This window comes from Saccopteryx leptura, chromosome 6 (genome assembly GCF_036850995.1).
Source record: "Saccopteryx leptura isolate mSacLep1 chromosome 6, mSacLep1_pri_phased_curated, whole genome shotgun sequence".
NCBI classification, from domain to species: Eukaryota; Metazoa; Chordata; class Mammalia; order Chiroptera; family Emballonuridae; genus Saccopteryx; species Saccopteryx leptura.
In genome coordinates, this window is record NC_089508.1 from 77,032,015 (window position 1) to 77,057,404 (window position 25,390).

A 25,390-nucleotide genomic window follows, 5' to 3' on the forward strand; every position below is an offset into this window, starting at 1 on the left:
CGCCCCGCCCCGCCCCGCCCCAGGGGACCTGGCCACGCCTCCTCTGGTTCTCTCCAAGAGGCCAGGCGTAACCGCAAGGCCCAGTTTAAATTTGTTTTTTTATAGAATCTAACATTTTATTTATTTATATATTCATTTTAGAGAGGAGAGAGAGAGACGGGGGGAGGAGCTGGAAGCATCAACTCCCATATGTGCCTTGACCAGGCAAGCCCAGGGTTTTGAACCGGCGACCTCAGCATTTCCAGGTCGACGCTTTATCCACTGCGCCACCACAGGTCAGGCAGAATCTAACATTTTAATGCTGTCAAAAAAGTCAATGACTTTATAATGAAAGGTTAATTAAAATATTTTTTGAAATTATTAAATAAACAATATTACTTGACGAATTCATTTATTTGACACATTAAATTAGGCAAAGAAAAATATATGCAACTGCATGAAAAGAATCACATTGTCATACTACTTGAACACAGCAATGATCAAAAATAATTAATTGTGGATTAACTTCCCAAAAAAAGGAGCCTGTAGATAAAAACTTCATCAGACTTGTAACTTCATTGAATTCTTGCTTGCTTATATTGCTCAGCTTCTTCCAACTTTTTCAATAATACCTGCAGAAGATCAGTATATGCAGCTTCCAACCTGTGCTGGCAAGCTGCGATCAACAACCCGCAATCTTGCAGGATCTCTGCCTACTTTTTTAATGGCATAATTTCCACCATCTTCAGCTTTCATCCATTCAATATTTTCTTCTTGATTTGCTTCTTCTTCATACATAATTTTTTTCTTTGGCCAGTTGCTTCACCATGCCTGTTTTTATCTTGATTTGCCTCAGGCAGGATGGCTATGGTCCCTCAAGGCCCCAGGAAGGAGAGGCCCTGAGTTATTTCTTATTCATTATTCATTTATTTGATTGGTTGAAAACACCCTCAACTAAGGAAGCAGAGACCCTAACCCTGCAGGAGTAGGGGACTGGGTACAAATAGTTAATAGCACAAAGGCAGTCAAGGTGGGGCCCAAGTTCACATTGATTCCTTGCCTCTAATGTGGCAACCTTGACTGCTGAGGTCCACTGTGCAAGGTACTTTCCATGAGGTAGCCCTAAAAACACACTGGGCCTTAACAAACAAAATAGAAATAGAGTCTGACAGCTGTCAGAGGGGAGGACGGTGTGGGGCTGGATGAAAAAAGGTGAAGGCATTAAGGAAAAAAAAATTCAGAGACAGACAACAGTATGGTGATTACCAGAGGGAAAGGTGGGTGGAAGGATAAATGGTCATGGAAGAAGACTTGACTTGGAGTCAAGTGAACACACAAAATACAGATGATGTGTTATAGAATTTTACACCTGAAACCTATATAATTTTATTAATGTCATCCGAATAAATTCAATTAAAAAGTTAAAAAAAAAAACACAAAGAAAATGCCAGGCCTTAGATACACCTATACACACCCAGCCCCTGTCCTGTGGATCTAGATATAGGATTTTCTCTTCATAGAAGTAAATCAACCGTTTGCCTTCTTGGGGAAGGAAGGAATCATGGCATTATTTAGACTTTTCAGCAGTCCATGCTGCAGGAGTCAGTAGTGGGTAATCCCCCCAACTCCTGGGTGGCCAAGGAGCAGCAGCTCCCTGAAAGTTGCCCACCAATATTGGCCTTCCACTTGCTGCTGGGGCAGAGGCCTGGGCTACAGAGGTAGATGGTGAGACATGGCCTTCAGGAGCTTAGGTGGCTTTTTAACTGCACTGTAAAGGTTCCAAGCTCCTTAGAGTTCAGTGTCCACACACGATAAATGAGAACAGGAGTCAGCAATGTCAACCAGGTCCGCAAAGGGGATAGAAAAAACGCTACAGTGCCATATGTCATAAGCAGAAAATAGCAGGAATAAATCTGCCAAATGTACAGCAGTGACATAAGAAGGTGAACAGGTATAATTTTTAAGTATTTTCCTTGACGGAGATGAGACCTGAAGTTGTGACCAAAGCACCGCTGCAGCAAGCTCCAACACAGGTAAGCCATCAAGGGTATGTTAAAAAATGCCAGCTGGAAAGAGGAGCAGAAGAACAGAACCATTAGCTTACGAACAAGCCCTCAGAGGGGTCAGGGCCAGGTCTCACTAATACATTATTGGTAGGTAGCTCCTAAGAATATGTTGCTTTCTCTCTTAGGGATTAAATCTCTGATTCTTTATGCTTTAATCACACTTGCTTGTAACACAACAGCTGACTTGTAGTTAGTTGTATATTTGGGCCTGAATCCTTTCGTTCATTTAAAAAGTAGGTATCATTTCATTTATGTTGAAGTCCTCAATAATGTTTAAGGTGGAAATGAATTGATTATGTATGTATATACACACATACACACTTTAAGGGCAAAGGGGGGGGGGTGTAGGGGGACCTGGCTATCAATATTTGTTTCTTATCTCTGTATTTTTATTTGAAGTAGCATGATAATTACTGGAATACAAATTAGAAGATTTAAGTTACAGTCCAAGTTTAGCTGCTGTATCATTCATCATCCATTATGTGTCAGGCACTGTGCTACCTCTAGGCTTGGGGCACATTGGTGAACAAATCAGAAAAGATGTTAGATGTGCCTTCTAACAGGAAGAAACCAAAAAATGCATAGCTGCATTCTAACAGGGAGAAACAAACAACAAAAAAAACAAAGTAGAAAAGATAATAACAGATTTTGAGAAATTTGATAAAGGAAATAACTGGGTCATGATCAAGTAATGGGCTCTCTGAGGCCTAAGGACAAGTATAGGTCAGTGGGAAGAAGTGCATTCCAGGTAAAAGAATCAAATGAAAAGCCCAGAGGAGGATGAGGTCTTGGCTTATTTGAAGCCAATGGCCCAGAACATGATGAGCCAGGCGGAAATTGGGGCAGTCAGAAGGACCCAAATACTGTCACTTTTCTGCGTAACGAGTTTTAAGCTGAGAATGAGTGGGCTGATTAAGGTTTTAAAAGGACCACAGTGGATGCTCTGTGTCACATTGAGAGTAGGGAGGTAAAGCAGCAGAGGGAAGACCAGTTAGGAAGTGCTTGCTGTAGCTCAGGCAAGAAATAATTCTGACTCAGACTACAGTGGTGATAATGAGGTGGAAAGAAGTGGTAAATTCAAGATAAATATTATAGGTAGAGCAAATAAGATATTACTTGCTGATGAACTGAGACAGAGTATGAGGGAAGGGGAAGCACTGACGATACATCCTAAAGAAACTGGTTGAATGTGGACCACTTATTAAAATTGAAAAAAACTAGAGAGGAACAAGTTTGGGGGTAGAAATTAAAGGTTCAATTAAAGATATATTATTAAGTTGAGATGGTTGTTAGATAGCTGAGGGAAGTTGTGAAATGGCAGTTGGGTATATAAGCACTTGAAGTAGAGAGTAGAGGTCTAGATCAGAGATCTAGATTTGGGACTCATGAGCCTAGATGATCAGTAAGATCTATTATTAAGTGTCCTATTTATTAAAATATGAATATATATCTGCCCTTTGGTAAGGCTCGGGTGTACTTGGTATAAGAGTGCTCCTGAGAGATAGTCCCCATTGCATAATAAAAAATTGAAACCGCCTGACCAGGCGGTGGCGCAGTGGATGGAGCGTTGGACTGGGATGCAGAGGACCCAGGTTCGAGACCCTGAGGTCGCCAGCTTGAGGAAAGGCTCGTCTGGTTTGAGCAATAGGCCCACCGGCTTGGACCCAGGGTCACTGGCTCCAGCAAGGGGTTGCTCAGTCTGCTGAAGGCCCGTGGTCAAGGCACATATGAGAGAGCAATCAATGAACAACTAAGGTGTTGCAACGCGCAATGAAAAGCGGATGATTGATGCTTTTCATCTCTCTCCATTCCTGTCTGTCCCTGTCTACCCCTCTCTCTGTCTCTGTAAAATAAATAAATTTTTTTTTTTTTTTGTATTTTTCTGAAGCTAGAAACGGGGAGAGACAGTCAGACAGACTCCCACATGTGCCTGACCAGGATAAACCCGGCACGCCCACCAGGGGGCGACGCTCTGCCCCTCCGGGGCATCGCTCTGTCGAGACCAGAACCACTCTAGCACCTGGGGCAGAGGCCAAGGAGCCATCCCCAGCACCTGGGCCATCTTTGCTCCAATGGAGCCTCGGCTGCGGAGGGGAAGAGAGAGACAGAGAGGAAGGAGAGGGGGAGGGGTGGAGCAGATGGACGCTTCTCCTGTGTGCCCTGGCCGGGAATCGAATCTGGGACCTCTGCACGCCAGGCCGACGCTCTACCACTGAGCCAACCGGCCAGGGCCTAAATAAATAAATTTAAAAAAATTGAAACCTACACACATATGAAATGATGCTTTACAGAGAATATTCTGGCCTATGGTCAATGTTTGCAGAGGTCTTCACTATTTGTTTATCTCTAATCCTGCTGATCATGTTTTACTACCCTGTTATGAGGCTGTGAACTCATTTTGAACAACGTTTTCTGTTTTTTGTTTGAGAGAGAGAGAGAGAGAGAGAGAGAGAGGAAGGGAGAGAGAGAGAAGAATGCTTCTCAATTTAGTGAGAAGCATTCACTTTAGTTGTTCATTGACTGCTTCTTATAAGTGCCTTGAACAGGGGGCTCAAGCCAAGCCAGTGACCCCCTCCCCTTTTTTTTTTATTAAGTGAGAGGCAGGGAGGCAGACAGACTCTCACATGTGCCCTGACTAGGATCCACCTGGCAAGCCCCCTACAGGGCGATGCTGAGCTATTTTAGCAACTGAGGCAAGGCCTCAGGGCCCGGAGCCAACTTGCTTGAACCTTTCGAACCATGGCTATGGGACAGGAAGAGAGAGAGAGAGAGAAAGGGGAGGAGTAGAGAAGCAGATGGTCACTTTTCCTGTGTACCCTGACAGGGAATCCGAAAATTGAACCTGGGACTTCCACACACTTGGCCAATCCTCTACCGCTGAGGCAACTGGCCAGGGCCCAGTGACTCCTTGCTCAAGTCAGTTACCTTGGGCTTCAAGCTGGAGACCTTAAGGCTGAAGCCAGTGATCTCGGGATCATGTTGATGATCCCACACTCAAACCAACGACCCCCACTCAAGCCGACAAGCCCATGCTCAAGTCAGTGACCTTCGGGTTTCAAACCAGTGACGTCATCATCCCAGGTCGCCAATCTATCCACTGCACCACCACCAGTGAGGCTGAACAATGTTTTTGGATCTCGTACAAAACTTCAGATCATCACCTCCAGATTTTGGTTTATTAGTCTCATTAAGTGAATAAAATAAATTGTTAGGTAAATACCTTTCAAACCTATTTATAGAGATTTGCTATGGGTTAGGGTTTTGTTTATGGTTTCAACCAAAATGTAAACCAAATATATCAGTGTTTCCCAAACAAGTATACTAATAAGACATTACTAGAAAGCCCAGGCTTGGTTTTTTGGCCAGTGCAGCTTCCATTGGATAACTGATCCATTTTTTCTTGGGTGTGTATTTTTCCTTCCCTCCTTCTGAAATATTTTCCTGCTAATGAAGCTAATGATAATTATCATAATCAATTTTGGTTTATTCAGAAATCTATCATTTATTCTACCATAAGTGCCTTATTTCAATTTTTTGTCAATAAAAAGCACATACAACAAAAACCAAAACCTCTTTTGCCTCTTATAAACCCTACCTGCTAAACATGTATTTTAGATGTTTACAAGAGAATGATGGAAGAGCTTATGAAGTACTCAAAAGGCAAACAAAATGCCAAATATTAGACTGCCTGCCAGTAAATTATAGAACATGATCTATGGTATTTAATTTGGGAGTTTGGGTTTAATTCCTTTTGGGGGGGATTTTTAAAATTGACTTTTAGAGAAAGAGAGAATGAAAGACGCGGGAGAAGCGGGAAGCATCAACTCATAGTAGTTGCTTCTTGTATGTGCCTTGATCTCCTAAGCCCAGGGTTTTGAACTGACAACCTCAGCGTTCCAGGTCGATGCTTTATCCACAGTGCCACCACAGGTCAGGCCTGATTTAATTCTCATATGTTATACAATAGTTCAACAAACCGAAGATGTTATTAAATTGCATTTCTGACTTCTTACCTGCAGAATTCCAACCATAAATGTTATACTGCCTTGTAGGAAACGCCCGTCAACAAAGATCCCAAAGGAAAAGCAGCAACCCATTTTGCCTTTAGCAATTTCACCAATGAACCAAGGTCCTGAAGAGGCAGTGGAGAAAAAAGGGGAAGATTAAATAACTATGACTCTAATTACAGAATTACAGAATCACAAGCTGCATTTACAGGAATAAGAAAGAAATATGAGACAAGTCATCTATAAACATTTTATTTGCATAGCTTTTCTTCTTAGCTAATCTCTATGTTGCACCTGATGTCCTAGCTAACCAACTATTTGCACCTTTGCTCCATATTTTTCTGGATTATAAAATCAGCTGAGTACATGCTATACCTCAAATAGGAATGTAGCTTGTAGATTCCAGAAACATACAGGAGTACAGTCACAAAGCTCAGGAGGTTCTGTTGCAACTAATAACCTCAATATAATCCAGGGGTCTCAAACTCGCGGCCCGCCGAACAATTTTGTACTGATTTTTTTTTGTTTTCAACTGCAGTGAGAAAAGTGTTGCGTAACAGTTGCCTTTTGTAGACCTAGTGCGGCCCGCCGAACGCTGTGATCTTGCTCTGCGGCCCACATGCTGAGTTGAGTTTGAGACCCCTGATTATAATCCATAAACATTCCCTTTAAGCAAAGCAGTATTCCTGAGGTTAATTTTCCAGATAACTGAGATTTACTCCTTTAAGCTATAAAACTTCAACCTCTTTAATCTTTCTAAAATGCACTTCTTCTCTTTATTATTGACCAATGTATTTTAACCTTTTCTTGTTGACCCACAGTCATTACTTTGTGCATCAATTACATACACAGGGTGAACATGTACACAGTTTAATTTGCTTCTTTATTTCAATTTTTCATCTATGCCAGAATGACTTTTGTCTCCTCCTTACTAGTATTTTCTACCCATTCTCAGTATGCAGGTGTCTGGAACTACTATATTGTCAAGAGTGATTAAGGGACAGTCAGACTTCCATTCTCAAAATGCAAATACCTTCATTTGCTGGTAAGACTAGAATTCAGCTTTAAAAAGTCACAGGTAATTTTCTCAGATATATACTATTGTATATAAACTCCATTAGATACATATTAGTTTAAAGACATGTTTTCCCTTCAGGTTTCAACTTTCAAAAATGAAGCAATTTCTGCCCTCTTAATGTTTTCTTTTACAACCAGGAACTAAATCACTTGCTTTGCCTCTAGTGTAAGGTAAGTATCCCAAACAGCTTCAACCTATTTGCTGATAAGAAATCTGCCATAGCATATTACAGGGGTCAGGAACCTATGGCTTGCAAGCCAGATGTGGTTCTTTTGATGGCTGCATCTGGCTCGCAGACAAATCTTTAATAAAAAAAAAATGTTAAAAATATAAAACATTCTCATGTATTACAATCCATTCATTTCCTACCGCTCATGTTCATGGTGGCGGGTGACTGGAGCCAATCACAGCTGTCCTCCAGGACAACACCAAATTTTTATTGGATAATACATAATGTACATGGGTCGTTGTGAGGTCAGGAAGTAAACTTCCCTCCTTTTAATCAAGTAGTCAGCTAGCTAATTTCAGAAACCCTTTTGACGAAGAAGATGGATAAAAGAAAAAAGATGAGGAGTATTGTACTTTTCAGTAGGAATGGACAGAGGAATTTTCCTTTGTGGAGAGAGCAGGTTCTGCAGTGTGTCTAATATGCAATGATAAAACTGCATTGATGAAACGGTCAAATATAAAGCAGCACTCTGACACACGCCATACTACATTTGCATCGAAATATCCAGCGGGGGACAGCAGGAAGAAAGCATGTCAAGAGCTACTGTGCAGAGTGCAAGCTAGTCAGCAGCAACTCCGTGTTTGGACCCAACAAGGTGACTGGAATTCGGCTAGCTTTGCTGGTGCTTTAGCAATTGTGAGAAACGGAAAGCCATTCACCAATGGGGAGTATGCCAAAACATTCATGCTTGATGTTGCCAATGAACTTTTTGACGACTTTTCGGATAAAGACAAGATAATCAAATGAATAAAAGATATGCCTCTGTCGGCAAGAAGTGTTCACAATCATACCATCATGATGGCAAATCAAACTGAGGCAACACAAGTGAAGGACATAAATGCAGCACCATTCTTTTCTCTCGTTTTGGATGAGTCAACAGACGTAAGCCATTTATCCCAGTTCAGTGTGATTGCAAGGTATGCTGTCGGTAACACACTACATGAGGAACGTCTTGTTTGCCTATGAAAGGGACAACAAGAAGGGAGAATTTATTCAAGTCTTTCACTGAGTTCACTAAAGAAAAATATCTACCGATGGATAAACTTATTTCGGTGTGTACTGTTGGTGCTCTGTGCAAGGTGGGTAAAAACAGAGGATTCGTAGTGCTTCTTTGTGAACATGAAAAGAGATCCATCCTAAGTTTTCATTGCATCCTACATCAGGAGACACTTTGTGCTCAGATGTGTGGTGAGCAGCTTGGTGAGGTGATGTCACTGGTCATTCGGGTGGTCAACTTTATTGTTGCCCAAGCTTTAAATGATTGCCAGTTTAAAACACTGCTGGATGAAGATGGGAATAATTATCCTGGTCTGCTTCTGCACAGCAATGTGCATTGGTTGTCAAGAGGGAAGGTGCTCAGTTGTTTCATGGCTTGTCTGAGTGAAATCCAGACTTTTCTTGAAATGAAAAACGTTGAGCATCCTGAGTTAGCTAACACTGAGTGGTTCCTGAAGTTCTACTATCTCGTAGACATGACTGAACATCTGAACCAGCTCAATGTGAAAATGCAAGGCATTGGAAATACAGTCTTATCCCTTCAACAAGAAGTGTTTGCATTTGAAAACAAACTGGAACTCTTCATCCTGGACACTGAAACCGGTTGTTTACTACATTCTGAAAAACTGGGAGAGTTTAAAGATGCATGCACAGCAAGTGACCCTGCTCAACATCTTCATCTCCAGCAGCTAGCAGGCTTCACGTCTAATCTCCTGCAGTCATTCAAAGCACGCTTTGGAGAATTTTGTGAGCGCACTCGTCTTTTTAAGTTCATCACCCATCCACACGAGTGTGCAGTGGACAGCTCGGACCTGAGTTACATCGCCGGTGTCTCCATCAGAGATTTTGAGCTACAAGCTGCTGAGCTGAAGGCCTCAGACATGTGGGTGAATAAGTTCAAGTCACTGAATGAAGATTTGGAAAGACTTACACGACAGCAAGCAGAGTTGGCGAGCAAACACAAGTGGGGAGAAATTAAAAACTTCAACCCGCAGACCAGCTGATTGTCAAAACTTGGAATGCGCTTCCTGTCACATACCACACACCGTAGCGTGTGAGTATTGCTGTACTGACAATGTTTGGCTCTATGTATGCATGTGAGCAGTATTTCTCACATCTAATGAACATTAAGACCAACCTACGATCATGTTTAATGGATGGAAGTCTCAACACCTGCATGAAGCTTAACCTTACCACTTATCAACCAGACTACAAAGCCATCAGCAAAACCATGTAGCACCAGAAGTAGCATTAATGGTAAGAAGTACTTTATTCATCATTGGTTAGCAACAGCATAACAACGTTATTAAAAAGAATTCAGACACTTATTGTACTTTAAAAGTGTCTGAATGCACACATTTACTTGTATTTAGTGTTAAACATATTGTATGGCTCTCACGGAATTATATTTTAAAATATGTAGCGTTCATGGCTCTCTCAGCCAAAAAGGTTCCCGACCCCTGGCATATTATATAGTATGGCAAAGTGTCATTTTTTTTTTTATCTTACTACTTTGTGTTCTCTGGTGAGAGTCAGATATGAGCAAAGGAAAGTCCAAAGGTAAAATAAAAGTGTAAAACAAAGACTAAGCAACAAATAGCCTAACTGACTTTTAGACATTAAGGTGCATTAGCCAAAAGCTTTTCAGTGCTTTCTTCTTCTGTAAATAGCTAAGTGACTTTGTTAAGTATTGGGTATATTAATTAATATAATAGAAGAATTTAGGTAAGTCTGAACTCACTGCTCATCTCAGTTTCTCTTTTCTGAGCTGAGTTTTTATGAGCCACACATTAATAAATTGTTCACTGAACTCCATAGTAGACACTGTGCTTAGTGTTGGGCATAGAGGTGAACAAGACAGACAAGATATCAACGGAGATTCTAATGAGGGGAGAGATGATGACTAACAAATATAGTTATAAATTCTGATAAAGCAATGAAGGAAATACAAAGCATGATGAAATAAAGGATAAAACTTTAGGGTAGTCAAGAAGGCTGCTCTGAGGAGATGGTAATTAAGCTGAATGAACTATCTTCTGTTAGGTTTCTACACAAATTCTGTAACGGTCTTCTCAGTATGCTTCAGTAAACTACATGTCCTTTAAACATGTTAAGAAACAACTTGATTTCCAAGACCATATCCCAGGAAATGACTTGTGAAGGAACCATGTGCTGTTCATTAAGTTCTCAAGAGCCTAAATGACTCTACTGTCAAAATTCTCAACATTTTCCTTGGCAGATTTCACCAGTCTCTGGTTTCCTAATTGACTTACCCAGCACTGTATATACAGTCAGCAACAACACAAAATAGTAAAAGATGTTGATTTTGCTCAAGACATGAAGGGAAAATGAGGTCAAATTTGTAAATCCTGGAGGCCCTAAAGAGAATAAATTTGAAAAAATCCAATGAACACATGCAAAGTTCAATTTCTTTATCACATTTTTCTAGATGACTTTCATGCGCTATCCTATATATTCATCAAATCTATTGTTATATGCTAACTATACAGATGATACCACTTTAAATTCATAAGTTGGTAGAAATCCTGAGGAACCAATTCACTTAGAATTGAGAGGATAAGAGGTTCAAAGCAATGGTATACTCACAAGGAGCATGTGCACTCACACTCACACACATATGCGCGCAAACACACACACACTATGTGTGTGTGTGTGTGTGTGTGTGTGTGTGTATAAATGACTTAAAACAATAAGTACCTGCCAGAAGACATTATTTTGTCTTCTCGTATGTTTGAAATAGAATGCTGTACTTAAAAGATGACCTAGCCTTTGTTTTCTAGGGCATTCAGAACCCAAACATACAAACTCCCTAAGGTTATATCAAAATGTATCAAAAGCATATCAAAGAAATAACAGTTTCTCCAATCTAAGCTTAAGTATGAGTACCTGTTCAAATATTCCTTTCCCATATGTAATATAATTCAACTCACAGTTATCCTCCTACTCCAGCTGAAAGGGAGTAGGGGATATTTTATCATTTCATATTCATTTTGAGGTACCCCTAATTCTGCTCACAAAAATTAGGGGATATATTATAGCTTCATATTCATTTTAAAATATCCCCTAATTTTTGTGAGCAGCATATAAAGCTCTCCAAATGGGCATCTCTTAAAATAAGTACCAAAAAACCAAGTACAAGGGTTTCACACAGAGAAGCTCCATTCTGTGGCCAGGGACTAAATACCACAGATCCTCACCCTCAGCCAGCCATTTCACTGACGTTGTGGCTGATCATAAACCAGTCAGCAGAAGACTATGACAGGAAGCTCAGTGCACTCTGAGCAATACTAGAGGTGAAAACTATTTAAAGAACAGGTCTCAATGATAAAATAGACTGATATAAGTTAATTAGTATGTCTTTCTTTTTAAAAATTTATTGATTTTTTAGAGAGAGAGGAAGGGAGAGTGAAACATCCATCTGTTGTTCACTTAATTCATGCCCTCATTTGCTGTCTTGTACATGTCCTGACTGGGGATCAAACCTGCAACCTCAGCATGCTGGGGCATGTTCTAACCAACTGAGCTACTTGACCAGGACTGAGAGAACTACAGTCCTTTTTTTTTTTTAAAACGAGAGAGAGACAGGAAGGGAGAGAGATGAGAAGTATCAACTCATAGTTGCGGCACCTTAGTTGTTCCCTGATTGCTTTTTCATATGTGTCTTGACCAGGGGGTTCTAGCTCAGCCGGTGACTCTTAGCTCAAGCCATCAACCTTGGGCTTATGTTTATGATCCCAACGCTCAATCCAATGAGCCCATACTCAAGCTGGATGAGCTGGTGCTCAAGCCGGCGACCTTGGGGTTTCAAACCTCAGTCCTCAGCGGCCCAGGCTGATGCTCTATCCACTGTACCACCGTCTGGTCAGGCAGTATGTCTTTCTTCAGAGGCCAAGATATACCTTTGTTCAGCCTGCTAACAGTTAATTTCATACAAAACCTGACAATGCATGACTTTTCTCACTTTGTGTATTACACACTTGCTATTCATTACTCTCTTGGCTTCTTTCTTGTTCTAGTCTGGTACTTCTCAAAGTATTAATCTATATATCCACCTATAATAATTATTATTTATTATTAATAAATAATCCTTCAACCAAAGAGGCAGCTAAGCTTTAAACTTTAAGCAATGGCTCTTTTCTTTGGCTGCACATTAGAATAACCTGGAGGAACTTTTAGAAAACACCTATGCTGAAGTCTCATCCTTCGGAGATTTTGATTTAATTGGCCTGAGGAGAGGAGGAGCTTACACAGCAACCCAAGTGGTTCTAAGCAACTTGACTGAGAAATATGGCTTTAAACAAAGCCATACTTCTCAGCCTTTACTGCACACTGAAACCATCTGGGGAGCTTTAAAATTGATGCTTAGATTCTATCCCTATAGAGATTCTGATGTAATCGGTGCTGCACAGACATTGAGATTTTAAGTTCCCCATGGGATTCTAAGCTGTAGTCAAATCTGAGAAGTGTTTAAAGGAAAGAACTGACCTAGGGTTAGAAGACTTGGGTTTTGAGTCTACCCTCATCTCTTACTAGCTTTGAGACTTTAGACAACTTACATAATCTACCCAGTCCTTAGTTTTCTAATGTTTAAAACAGGGACAATAATACCTACCTTACAGGATTGTTGTAAAGATTAAGTGAGATAATGCAAGTAAAAATATGTTGTAAATTTTAAATAACTAGACAAAGATACTAGAATCCCCCCATAATGAAGCTGAGGACCTCCTTCAAACATTTATTTAATTATGTGCAAGAAAATATATGTTTGCAATAATGTTTCTTAAACTTTTCCATAGAAGTTTTAAAATACAGATATATGATATAAGCAGGATAACATTCAGTACAATGTGTGCACTACCTAGTCAGTTAAGCAGGATAACATTCAGTAGAACGTGTGTACTACTTAGTCAGTTAATCATTTTACTGTTTAGTCATTACTACAGTCGCCCTTCCCCCACAACTGGTTCCCAATCCCAGCGATTTCACCCAAGCCTAGAAAGAATGAGTAAAATATAATTCAGTAAGTATTTGTTGTCTATTATATACAAACTTAACACTGGGGACAGTGGGAAATGAACAAGAAGTAGAAAACAAAAGCTCCTATATTGAGGAACTTAGTTCAGTTGAGGAGAAAACGTATATATGTACATTTGAAGTGGTTATATAAAGCCAAGTGATTGGCTAGGAACAACTATTGGGACTCAGAGAGGCAAGAGCTCATTATGACCTGAAAGGTTGAAGAATATGATATGGAAAAAGTGGGTTTGAGGTGAGCCCTAAAGGATGCTAACATTTAGACAAGTTTTGAAAAACAGTTTAGCCCTGGCCAGATAGCTCAGTTGATTAGAGCATTGTCCTGAAGCACAGAGGTTGCTGGTTCTATCCCTGGTCAAGGTCCATACAGGAACATATCTATATCCCCCCTCTCTCTCCCCCCCCCCTTCCTCTCCTTCTTAAACCAATTTTTTAAAAATTGATTAACAATTTACATTAGAGATGATAATTTAGGCAAAAGCACAGTAGCAGAAGTGAGCATGGTATGAGCAGTAAAAAATTACATAGACTGAAGGTAACTAGTTAAAAATATGGCTAATTAGATAAGACCAGAATGTGGAAGATCTTTAATGTCTGGCAGATCTTTAACGTTGGTCATTTTGAGCTATATAATGACACCCCCTCTCCATTTTGGTTGAGCCTCATGTAGCAGCAGCAAGTGATTGAGGGTTATTTTTGTTTGTTTGTTTGTTTTAAGATAAAGTATAGTGGAAAATGTACATTAGTTTAAAGGCTGCACCTCACAGAGCTCAAGCAAAGAAAATTTATATTAATATTTATCACTTGGTAATAGTGAGGACATTATGTAATATTTAAAAATAAGTCTTCTAAGAATACAAGAAACCATGACTAACCTTTAAGCTCTAGATATCCTCGATGCCTAAAAATAATGAGAATGAAGACTTGGATCAGCACAATCATTACAAAAAGGATCCGGGCCTGCAGAGAAATAGATATTAATATAAAATAAACACATGGGTATAGCATCAATTAAGGTTTTTAAAAATGGTCTCATTAATAAAAATGAAAGTGACATCATTAGCAGAAATGACTATATAAGAAAAATATATGGTCAAAGAAAATAAAATATTGGATCCACCAGAAAAAGAAAATTTTAGGTTGCCTCAGCATTACTCTTTCAGAATTACGATACTTAGACCAATGCTGACACTAAATAATTTTATACAGTTATATAAAATGACTAAATTAAAATAGTCCACTTTCATTGTTCTAGCAGAAACAAAATTTGTTTTGTTTTATTTCAAGTTGCGTTAAGAGTAAAAAAAAAACAGTACACAGTACACTGCAGCTAAGTAAACAGAAATTGCATTTTCTTTTTGCTTTCTCCATCAAGAAGTCCTTCACAGCCCTGGCCGGTTGGCTCAGCGGTAGAGCGTTGGCCTGGCGTGCGGGGGACCCGGGTTCGATTCCCGGCCAGGGCACATAGGAGAAGCGCCCATTTGCTTCTCCACCCCCCCTCCTTCCTCTCTGTCTCTCTCTTCCCTTCCCACAGCCAAGGCTCCATTGGAGCAAAAATGGCCTGGGCGCTGGGGATGGCTCCTTGGCCTCTGCCCCAGGCGCTAGAGTGGCTCTGGTCGCGGCAGAGCGATGCCCCGGAGAGGCAGAGCATCGCCCCCTGGTGGGCGTGCCGGGTGGATCCTGATCAGGCGCATGCGGGAGTCTGTCTGACTGTCTCTCCCCGTTTCCAGCTTCAGAAAAAATACAAAAAAAACCCCAAAAACAAAAACAAAAACAAACAAAAAAAAGAAGTCCTTCACTTGGAGACGAGCTCACAGTAAAGGAACGTATAATCTAGGTCTTTCTTTCTCAAAGTACGGTCCCCAGATCATCACTGGAATAAGCTTGTTAGGAATGCAGAATCTCAAGTCTCATCTCAGCCTTACTGAATTAGAATATTTTTTAATACTATTCCCAAGTAATTTATAAGAACATCAAAGTTTCCAAAGTCTGATCCAAGTGGTTATTAAAAATCCCCCCCCAAAAAATAAATGACACCTTCCAGGTGGTGGTGCAGTGGATACATCATCAGCCTGGGAGGCTGAGGACAAGGTTTGAAACCCCGAGGTTGCTGGCTTTAGTATGGGCTCATCTGGCTTGAGCATGGGCTCACCAGCTTGAGCTAGGGGTCACTTGGTCTGCTGAACCCCACATTCAAGGCACATATGAGAAAGCAGTCAATGAACAACTAAGGTGTCGCAACTAAGGTGTCGCTTCTCATCTCTCTCCCTTCCTGTCTGTCTGTCCCTCTCTCTGTCTTGCAAAAAGAAAAAGAAAAAGTAAAAGAAAAAAATGACGAGAACACCCTTCTAGTTGCTACATGAGATGCTACCTGATCCATCAATCGCTTAATAAAGCCAGTTAGATCTTTACATTTACTTGGTTGAATTATGCTCTTTAATATGATAAAATATACAATATATATACTCTAAAATATTATTCAGTCAGAATGAGGAATAAAGTACTAATACATGCTATAACACAAATGAACCTCAAAAAAAATGTATGCTCATGAAAGAAACCAGACATAAAAGGTTGCATATTGTATGATTCTATTTATATGAAAATCCAGAATAGGACAGAGTCAGAAAAGAGACGGGTGATTGGCAGAGGTTGGGGGAGGAAGGAATGAGGAGTGACTGTTTAATAAGTACTTGGTCTTCTTCTGTGGTGATGGTAATGTTTTGGAACTAAATGTCTTTAAATCATTCACTTTAAAATAGCTAATTTTGGGGGGGAGTGAACACACGATACAGTATATAGAGATGTGTTATCGAATTGGGCTCCTGAAACCTGTATAACTATGTTAACCAGTGCCACCCCAATAAATTCAATTAAAAAAATAAAATTAACACATATAGATAAAATGGCTAATTTTATGTGAATTTCACCTCAAAAAAAAAAAAAAGAAAAAAGAAATGACAAAAAATTTGTAAAAAATGAGATACAAATGCCTATTGGTAATATTTTTTAAATACTCTATCACAGCCTGATCTGTGGTGATACAGTGGATAAGTCGTCAACCTGGCGCACAGCGGTTGCTGGTTCGAAGCCCCTGGCTTTCGCAGTCAAGGCACATATGAGAAGCAACTATGAGTTGATGCTTCCTGCTCCTCCCTGCCCCCTCTTTCTCTCTCTTTCCTCTTTCTAAAATCAATAAATAACATCTAAAAGAAAAACAACTATCATACAAGTAGTAAAAGCCAATAAAAATAATAATCAAATTCATATTTTAAGTCTATGAGGATATGCACTAACACTATCTTTGGGCGTTGAGATTAAAGGAGTTTAAAATTTTTCTTCTTAACATTGTAGTGTATATTTTTTGTATAATTGATGTTAATACCCAGCACAGGTGAGAGCTGAGGGAAATAGAGTAAAAATTGCTACAGTTTCTTTTCTTTTTCTTTTTTTTGGGCTATAGTTTCTTTGGAAGACTATTTGACAGTGTAAATTAAAAACTAAAAAACAAAAACAAGAACAAAACATTTATTTGTCCAAGAAATATTTATCAAGTGCCTACTTTGTGTTAGGCAGATCAGATAAAGATCCCTGCCCTCATAAAGCTTATATTTTACTGAGGGAGGATAGACAACAAACAATGAATATAATAAATAATTTATGCAACTATGAAATAAATAAGTGAAGTTTATAGGATAATGTGTCTACTTTTTCATGCAGAAATTCTCTTCTAGGAATTTATCCCCCAAAACTACTATATGGGGGATAAATTTTGTACTACTACTACAAAAACATAGTTTGAACAAGCAGTATTTATATAATAGAGGGAAAAACTAGAAACAAACACTCAACAATAGGAAAGTGGTTAAGGTATATCTATGACAATATAAGGCAGTCAATAAACACTATATTATTAAATAATATAAACTGCCTGACCAGGTGGTGGCGCAGTGGCTAGAGCGTCAAACTGGGATGCGAAAGACCCAGGTTTGAGACCCCGAGGTCGCTCATCTCGTTTGAGCAAAAGCTCACCAAGCTCACCAGCTTGAGCCCAAGGTCGCTGGCTCCAGCAAGAGGTTACTCGGTCTGCTGAAGGCCCACGGTCAAGGCACGTATGAGAAAGCAATCAATAAACAATTAAGGTGTTGCAACGCGCAAAGAAAAACTAATGATTGATGCTTCTCATCTCTCCGTTCCTGTCTGTCTGTCCCTGTCTATCACTCTCTCTGACTCTCTCTCTGTCTCTAAAAATAAATAAATAATAATAATAATAATAATAATAATAATATAAACTGATATAAGACAAGAGTCTAAATAAACTACTCCATGGGAAAAAATCAGACAGCAAAAGAGAATTAAAAGTACATGTACTGTTTTATATTAAAAACTCATATACAGCCTGACCAGGCGGTGGCACAGTGGATAGAGCGTCGGACTGGGATGCAGAGGACCCAGGTTTGAGACCCGAGGTTGCCAGCTTGAGCATGGGCTCATCTGGTTTGAGCAAAGCTTATCAGCTTGGACCCAAGGTCACTGGCTCGAGCAAGAGGTTGCTCGGTGTGCTGAAGGCCCACGGTCAAGGCACATGTGAGGGGGCAGTCGATGAACAACTAAGATGTCGCAACGCACAACGAAGAACTGATGATTGATGCTTCTCATCTCTCTCTCTGTTCCTGTCTGTATGTCCCTATCTATCCCTCTCTCTGACTCTCTGTCTCAAAAACACAAACAAACACACAAAAAAACTCATATACAAATGTATGTGAGAGTAAAATAGAGTATCATAAAGACAAATGCAATGGTTATAATGGGTAGTGTGATAAAAGAGTAACATGGGAATATTTCCGGTTTGACCTGAAATAAACTGCCGGTCAGGCAGTTTATTTAGTTTTCTAAATTTAGCATGCATTATTTATGTAGGAAGAAATATTATTTTTAAAAGAGCCATAATCCAACTTAGTCCAGTCCTTATAATTCCTTTAGCTATCCTGGTTTTACGGCATTAGTTAAGAGTCAGATCCCCAAACAAGTATTATGTGTCCATGCCTTTGCTTCTTTTAATTCAACTTAAAAGCATTTTAGTCTTCTAAATAAATAACTAAACTTTTTATTTTATAGGGTTCAGTTTTCTCATCACATGATTATTTATGACTTTGGACCTACCAAATCCAGTAAAAACACACAAAACATTAGGTTGAATTTACTCACCACCATGCAGTGGTCAGTAAGAAGAATAAATGATGCTAGAGGGTCAAATCTGAGCTGATTATCCTCTTGAAGAGAAAATATGTGGTGAACACTCTTACTTCTTCCAGCAGAATCCTAGATGGAAGCAGAGCAGAGAATTGACTCTCGTGCTACTTTTTCATTTACTTTTGATTATTCCTATGAGCACTTTACACAGAACGTCTTTAAAACCTTGTAATTCTAGATTTAAACTGGAAATATCATTATGTACTTACAATGTATTTTCTCTTTAAAAAAATCTGGATTTCCCTACGTTCACTAAAAAGGCCTATAAATAGGCCTGACCTGTGGTGGCGCAGTGGATAAAGTGTCAACCTGGAAATGCTGAGGTCGCCAGTTCGAAACCCTGGGCTTGCCTGGTCAAGGCACATATGGGAGTTGATGCTTCCAACTCCTCCCCCCTTCTCTCTGTCTCTCTCCCCTCTCTCTCCCTCTCTGTCTCTCTCTCTCCCTCTCTCTCTCCTCTCTAAAAATAAATAAATAAAATAAAATAAAAAATAAATTTAAAAAGGCCTATAAGTAACAACAACCCAACAGTTGTGAGCTAGCTAATCTAGTGCTAAATGTGGCCTCAAAATACTATTTTTTACTATAAGGAACCAGTGTTCTATAGAAAAATGGCTGATTCTAGTTTTTGAGTAAGAAATGCACAAGGAAAGCTTGGAATATCTCGTCATACCAGAAAACAAGAAAACTAACAAAAAAAAACTAGGATTGTATCAAAGGACTTAGTGGCCAACTTGGAGAGGCTCCCACTAGCAAATGATGGAACAATTTGAGCATCGAAAGAATAAAATGGATTGAAACATACCACGTTTTTTTAAACACTAAATTCATAATAATACTAAATTTAGAACACTCCTTTGGCGGATGCTTGAGAAGCAACTCATTATTCTGAAAACTTACTTACAAAAGGAAGAATGAGGGAAGAATTAAGAATTTATCTGGCTGCCTGACCTGTGGTGGTGCAGGGGATAAAGCGTCAACCTGGAATGCTGAGGTCACTGGTTCAAAATCATGGGCTTCCCGGTCAAGGCACATAAGAGAAGCAACTACTATGAGTCAATGCTTCTTACTCTTTCCCCCTTTCTCTCTCTCCTCTCTCTCTAAAATTAATAAATAAAATCTTTTAAAAAATAGAATTTATCCTGCCATTTTTATGTAAACTCTATATTGGGTACCAAATAGATAAGAGAAATGTTTTATTTACAGAACTACCCTAAGTAATACTCCTAATTTAATAAGGAGTAGCAATTGGAATATCATCACTCTATAACTCTAATGAAATACTGGATCTAGGCAAAGATTATCAATAGCTGATAGAAATCATTTGGTAAAAAGTTGATTTCCTGGCCCTGGCCAGTTGGCTCAACGGCACAGCGTCGGCCCGGCATTTGGAAGTCCTGGGTTCGATTCCTGGCCAGGGCACACAGGAGAAGCGCCCATCTGCTTCTCCACCCTTCCCCCTCTCCTTCCTCTCTATCTCTCTCTTCCCCTCCCGCAGCCAAGGCTCCACTGGAGCAAAGTTGGCCCGGGCACTGAGGACAGCTCATGGCCTCCGCCTCAGGCGCTAGAATGGCTCTGGCCACAATGGAGCAACACCCCAGATGAGCAGAGCATCGCCCTCTGGTGGGCATGCCGGATGGATCCCGGTCAGGCGCATGCAGGAGTCTGTCTGACTGCCTCCCTGCTTCTAATTTTGGAAAAAATACCAAAAAAAAAAAAAAAAAAAAAGCTGATTTCCTAATGAATGGAAAGGATAACACAAGTGTCTGGAGCTGGCTTGACTGACTCACAAGGGCCAACTGTTAAATTTTCAGAAATTTTGCAAGCTGCTTGATGTTGTATTGGTAGCCTAAAAGCAGCTATAGTAGGAATATTTATACTATAGAAATTGGTATAAATCAGGGAAACATTGCAAAGCAGCCCCCACCCCAAACATTGTCCAAGTAGGTTGTTACATATTTACCAGCACATTAATGGATAAGGCTAACAATACCTGAATACACTGATCAATCTTAAAATTACTAAAAGAGAGACAAACAGGTATTAAATGCTTCTGTTGGAAGTATAAAACATCAAATTCTTGCCAAAAAACAGACTGGCCTGACCAGGTGGTGGCGCAGTGGATAGAGCATTGGACTGGGATGTAGAGGACCCAGGTTCGAAACCCTGAGGTCACTGGCTTGAGCATGGGCTCATCTGGTTTGAGCAGGGCTCATCTGGTTTGAGCAAGGCTCACCAGCTTGAGCCCAAGGTTGCTGGCTTGAGCAAAGGGTTACTCAGTCTGCTGAAGCCCCCAGTCAAGGCACATATGAGAAAGCAATCAATGAATAACTTAAGTGCCACAATGAAGAATTGATGCTTCTCATCTCTCCCTTCCTGTCTGTCTCTATCTGTCCTTCTCTGTCTCTGTCACAAAAAAAAACAAAAAACAAAAAAACAAACCCGACTGAAATTAAATGGCAAAAATCCAGAACAAAGGAAACACCACAGGATAAAACATCAAGTTTCCAAAGAAAATAAATTACAAAGAGGAAAAAAAACAGAGGGGTGAGAGGGAATCTATTGATTAAAAGAGACTAGAGAGACAAATCAGCTAATTGCAATATGTAGAAAGAAACATATATAGGGCAAATTGGGGGAACTGAACACTAGCTGTATAGTTTGATATTAAGGAATTATTGTTAATTGTTTTGGTATAATATGGTATGGTTATGTTTTTTAAAATAGTCCTATCTTTTAGTGATTCATACATATTTACATATAAGATGACATCATGGTGCAGGAAGGAGAGATGTGAATGTGGTACAGATGAAAAAAGACTGGTCATGAATTGATAACTATTAAGTTGTCTGATGGGGACATGAGCATTCATTATAGCGTTAGTCTCTTTCATATATTTTTTAAATTTCTAATTATACTTTATAAATTACCATTACTGTGAAACTGTGGGCAGTTAGAAAATTTTACTACTAACAGAGATACAGAAGTGGGCGATAGGTATAAAAAGGTTGACTATCCCTGCTCTAGACTCTACCAGAGGTTTTATTTCAGTGGCAGAGCCCAATAAGCAGCCAGCAGACAGAGGCTGCAGGAAACAGTTCTCAGGGAACCTTGGCCTTATGCTGACCTTCCCCCAGGTCCAGTGTGGGTAAAAGCCAGCCTAGGTGTGTAGCTTGGTATTTCCATGTGCACCTGGGCCCAGCAGAAGCAGCCACAAACTCTGGATTGCTTGTAGCTCCAAGAAGGTTGCTGAGGGCCAGTCACGGGCAGTGTCCCTCACTGGTCTATGCCGAGTTCCGCCCAGGAAGGCCCAGGGCTGGGACAACCAGAGGCCAGCTGCAGAGAACATCAGTTCAGGACCTAAGTACCCTTGCTGGCATATCCTAAGAGAAGGATCATCAGATACAGGGCCCAGCTGAGGCAAGTTCCACTTTCTGTGGTCAGCACCAGCACAGCGGCTGGCGTATGCACTGGACAGGGTGGAGCTTCACAGTCAGCCAGCCCAGATTCTGAATATCCTGCCCTGCTGGGCTAGGTTCCACAGGGGGAAGGGAGAAAGGCTTGCAGCATGGACATTCAATGTGTGGGGCCCGTGAGCCTATTGTTGGGTCTAATCAGGGGTTTAGCCACTTTCTGGGGGCACAGTCAACTCCAGGGGAGAACTCTCTCAGTCTTCCTCCCTGAGACCAGGGGCTCCCCAGCTGGAAGAACTTCTGGAGAGGGGACTGTTGGCTCCACCCAATCTGAACCTGCTATTAACCTTGCTGGAGAGAAATATAATTTGAGTATCCAGCAGTGGCTGAGGGATTAGGCTCTGGAGTAGGGACCACTTTCCCCATACTGAGCTCTGACCAAGAGACCCCTGAAGTAGAGGGTCCCACTAATGTTGTATTCCCAACCTCAGCTGCCCTAACCAACCAAGCTTGCAACCTGTAGAGAGGTTGGCAGGCTGAGGCCAGTCTGAGCTCATACTACAGTCTTTCTACAGAAGACTCTGTGGGAAGACCAGGCAGCTGCATGAGGAGGTAGAGCAGCTGAAAAGTGGAGGTAAATCTTACAGAGTTTGGGGTTTTTACTGAGCTGCTGTCATCTCTAAGCAAGAGGAAGATGGTCCTTATATACAGGTTCGCCCTTCCCACACTACCCAGGCATAGAAAACGTCGACACAAACAGAGAACAGAGCAGTAGCTCCAGACACGTAGCCCACAGCAGGTTACAAATAATGGCTGAGGCCAACCCAAGAAGATCCAGAACCAACACAACCAGTAGTGGGTGGCAGACAGCCCAACACTAGACTCAGCTTGCTACACAAGCAGCATGCCGAAAGGAGGAGTGCAGCAGGCATAAGACACTGCAGAGAATAAATACTATATTCCTCCATGTATAAGATGCTCCCATATATAAGATGCACCTTAATTTTGGGCCTGAAATTTGAAAGAAATGTACTGCAGTGGTACCTTGAGATACAAACAGATCAACATACGATTTTTTTTAAGATACAAGCTGCGACTCAGTCCGTATTTTTGTTCGAGATCCAAGCAAAATTCCAAGATACGAGTCGTGATTCAGGAAGCTGCTACTAGGTGGCGCGTTGGCGCACGGGTCCAGTATCGGCAGTTTGATATATGAGTTGACTGACTTATGAGCTTGGTTATAGAATGAATGAAATTCTTATCTCAAGGTACCACTGTACATAAAGTTATTGAACTCAAGTTTTACTCATCATAAAATTCATACAACTCCTCATCACTGTCCTCATATATTGCCTCATCCTCAGTTCCATAGATGGCATTTGAAATGTCACAACTACTGTATAGGACACACTCAGTTTTTAGACTCCAAATTTTTCAAAATAAGATGTGTCTTATACATGAGGAAATACAGTACGCCCAACAGGACAGACAGTGCACAGTGTCTAATATATATGATCAAGGTTGACTCTTAAAGCCATCCAGCCTGAAGGGATAACCACACTCACAAAAGGACCAACTGCGTTCAACAGTCACATACAACAGGATGGTAAATACCACCCTCAAGAAGCTTTCTTAGAGCAAGAAACTCAGGTGGCCTGGAGGTCAGTACCACTGAGCCCATCTTCCTCAAAAAGATACCACAACAGGTGGTTACCAAGGGTGGGGGGAGGGAGGACATGGGAGGGAGGGAGGGAGAGAGTTAGGGGGAGGGGGAGGGGCACAGAGAACTAGATAGAGGGTGGCGGAGGACAGTCTGACTTTGGGCGAGGGGTTTGCAACATAATTTAATGACAAAATAACCTAGACATGTTTTCTTTGAATATATGTACCCTGATTTATTAATGTCATCCCATTACCATTAATAAAAATTTATTATAAAAAAAAAAAAAAAAAAAAGATACCACAACAAATTTCAATCAGACTAAAGCTACCTAATATACAGACTAAATGGGCAAAGGAATATGACCTAAATGAATCAACAAGAGAAATCCCCAGAAAAAGAACTATACATAAATGCAATGGAAGTAACCAAACTACCAGACGCAAACTGATGCTGAAGGATCCTAGAGCCGTGATGGTGAACCTTTTTATAAAAACTGCCCATTTTTGCAGGGCTAGTCAACCTGGTCCCTCTTGCCCACTAGTGGGCGTTCCAGCTTTCATGGTGGGTGGTAGTGGAGCAACCAAATGGCACTGTGATTGGCACACCATAAAAACTGGAACGCCCACTAGTAGGTGGAAGGGACCAGGTTGACCAGCACTGCAAAAGTGGGCAGTTTTTATAAAAAGGTTCACCATCATGGTCCTAGAGCAACAATGGATGATCACAATAAGAACTTAAACAAAGAGACAGCAAGAATCAAAAAGGACACTGAAATAATAAAAAAGTACCAGTCAGAAATTACAAACACAGTATCAGAAATGAAGATTGCACTAGAAGGAATCAACAGCAGGCTGGATTAAGGGGAGGATTGAATCAGTGACTTAAAGGACAAGATAAATGTAAGCACAGAAGCAGAGAAGCAAAAAGAAAAGAGGCTCAAAATGACTGAGGAATCTCTAAGAGACCTCTGCAACAACATGTAAAAAACAACATTGCATCATAGGGGTTCCTGAAGATAAAGAGAATGAAAAGGGGATAGAGAACTTGTTTGAAGAAATCATAGCTGAAAGTTTCCCCAAACTGATGAAGGGAAAAGTCATACAAGTTCAAGAAGCACAGCAAGTCCCATTAAAGATGAATCCAAGGAGGCCTACACTAGACACAGCATAATTAAAATGCCAAAATTAAGAGACAAAGAAAGAATACTAAAAACTGCAAAAGAAAAACAGTTAATTACCAACAGAGGAGCCTCCATAGGATGACATTTGACTTCTCACCAAAACACTTCAGGCCAGAACAGATTGGCAAAAAATATTCAAAGTGATGCATACCAAGAACCTACAACAAAGAATACTTTATCCAGAAAGGCTATTATTTAAAATTGAAGGAGAAAGAAACAGCTTCCCAGACAAAAAAAGACTCAAGGAATTCATTACAAGGAAACCAGTAATGCATGAAATGTTAAGAGGCCCACTATAAAAAGAACAAAGGAAAAAAGAAATCGAGAGAAACAGGGTTGTAGGTTTAAAAAATAAAATGGCAATAAATAAGTACATTTCAATAATAACCTTAAATGTAAATGGATTAAATGCTCTAATAAAAAGACATAGCTGAACAGGTGGTGGCGCAGTGGATAGAGCATCAGACTGGG

At 40.4% G+C, this 25,390-nt stretch overlaps 1 protein-coding gene across 3 annotated transcripts in view; it reads right to left on the minus strand.

The window, feature by feature from the left end:
• Positions 1–282: 282 nt before the first annotated feature.
• The window catches only part of TMEM62 (transmembrane protein 62), a 55,134-nt gene continuing 30,026 nt past the window's right edge, over positions 283–25,390 (minus strand). For 2 of the 3 annotated variants that reach the window (XM_066342229.1, XM_066342231.1), the window contains 5 exons: positions 18,619–18,732; positions 14,286–14,370; positions 10,629–10,733; positions 6,059–6,177; positions 283–2,045 (listed from right to left, as the gene is read on the minus strand). In XM_066342229.1, the coding sequence (XP_066198326.1) occupies positions 1,719–2,045; positions 6,059–6,177; positions 10,629–10,733; positions 14,286–14,370; positions 18,619–18,732 (750 nt within the window). In that variant the 3' untranslated portion in view covers positions 283–1,718. The remainder of the gene's footprint in view (positions 2,046–6,058; positions 6,178–10,628; positions 10,734–14,285; positions 14,371–18,618; positions 18,733–25,390) is intronic. The other variant, XM_066342230.1, reaches the window with a different exon arrangement.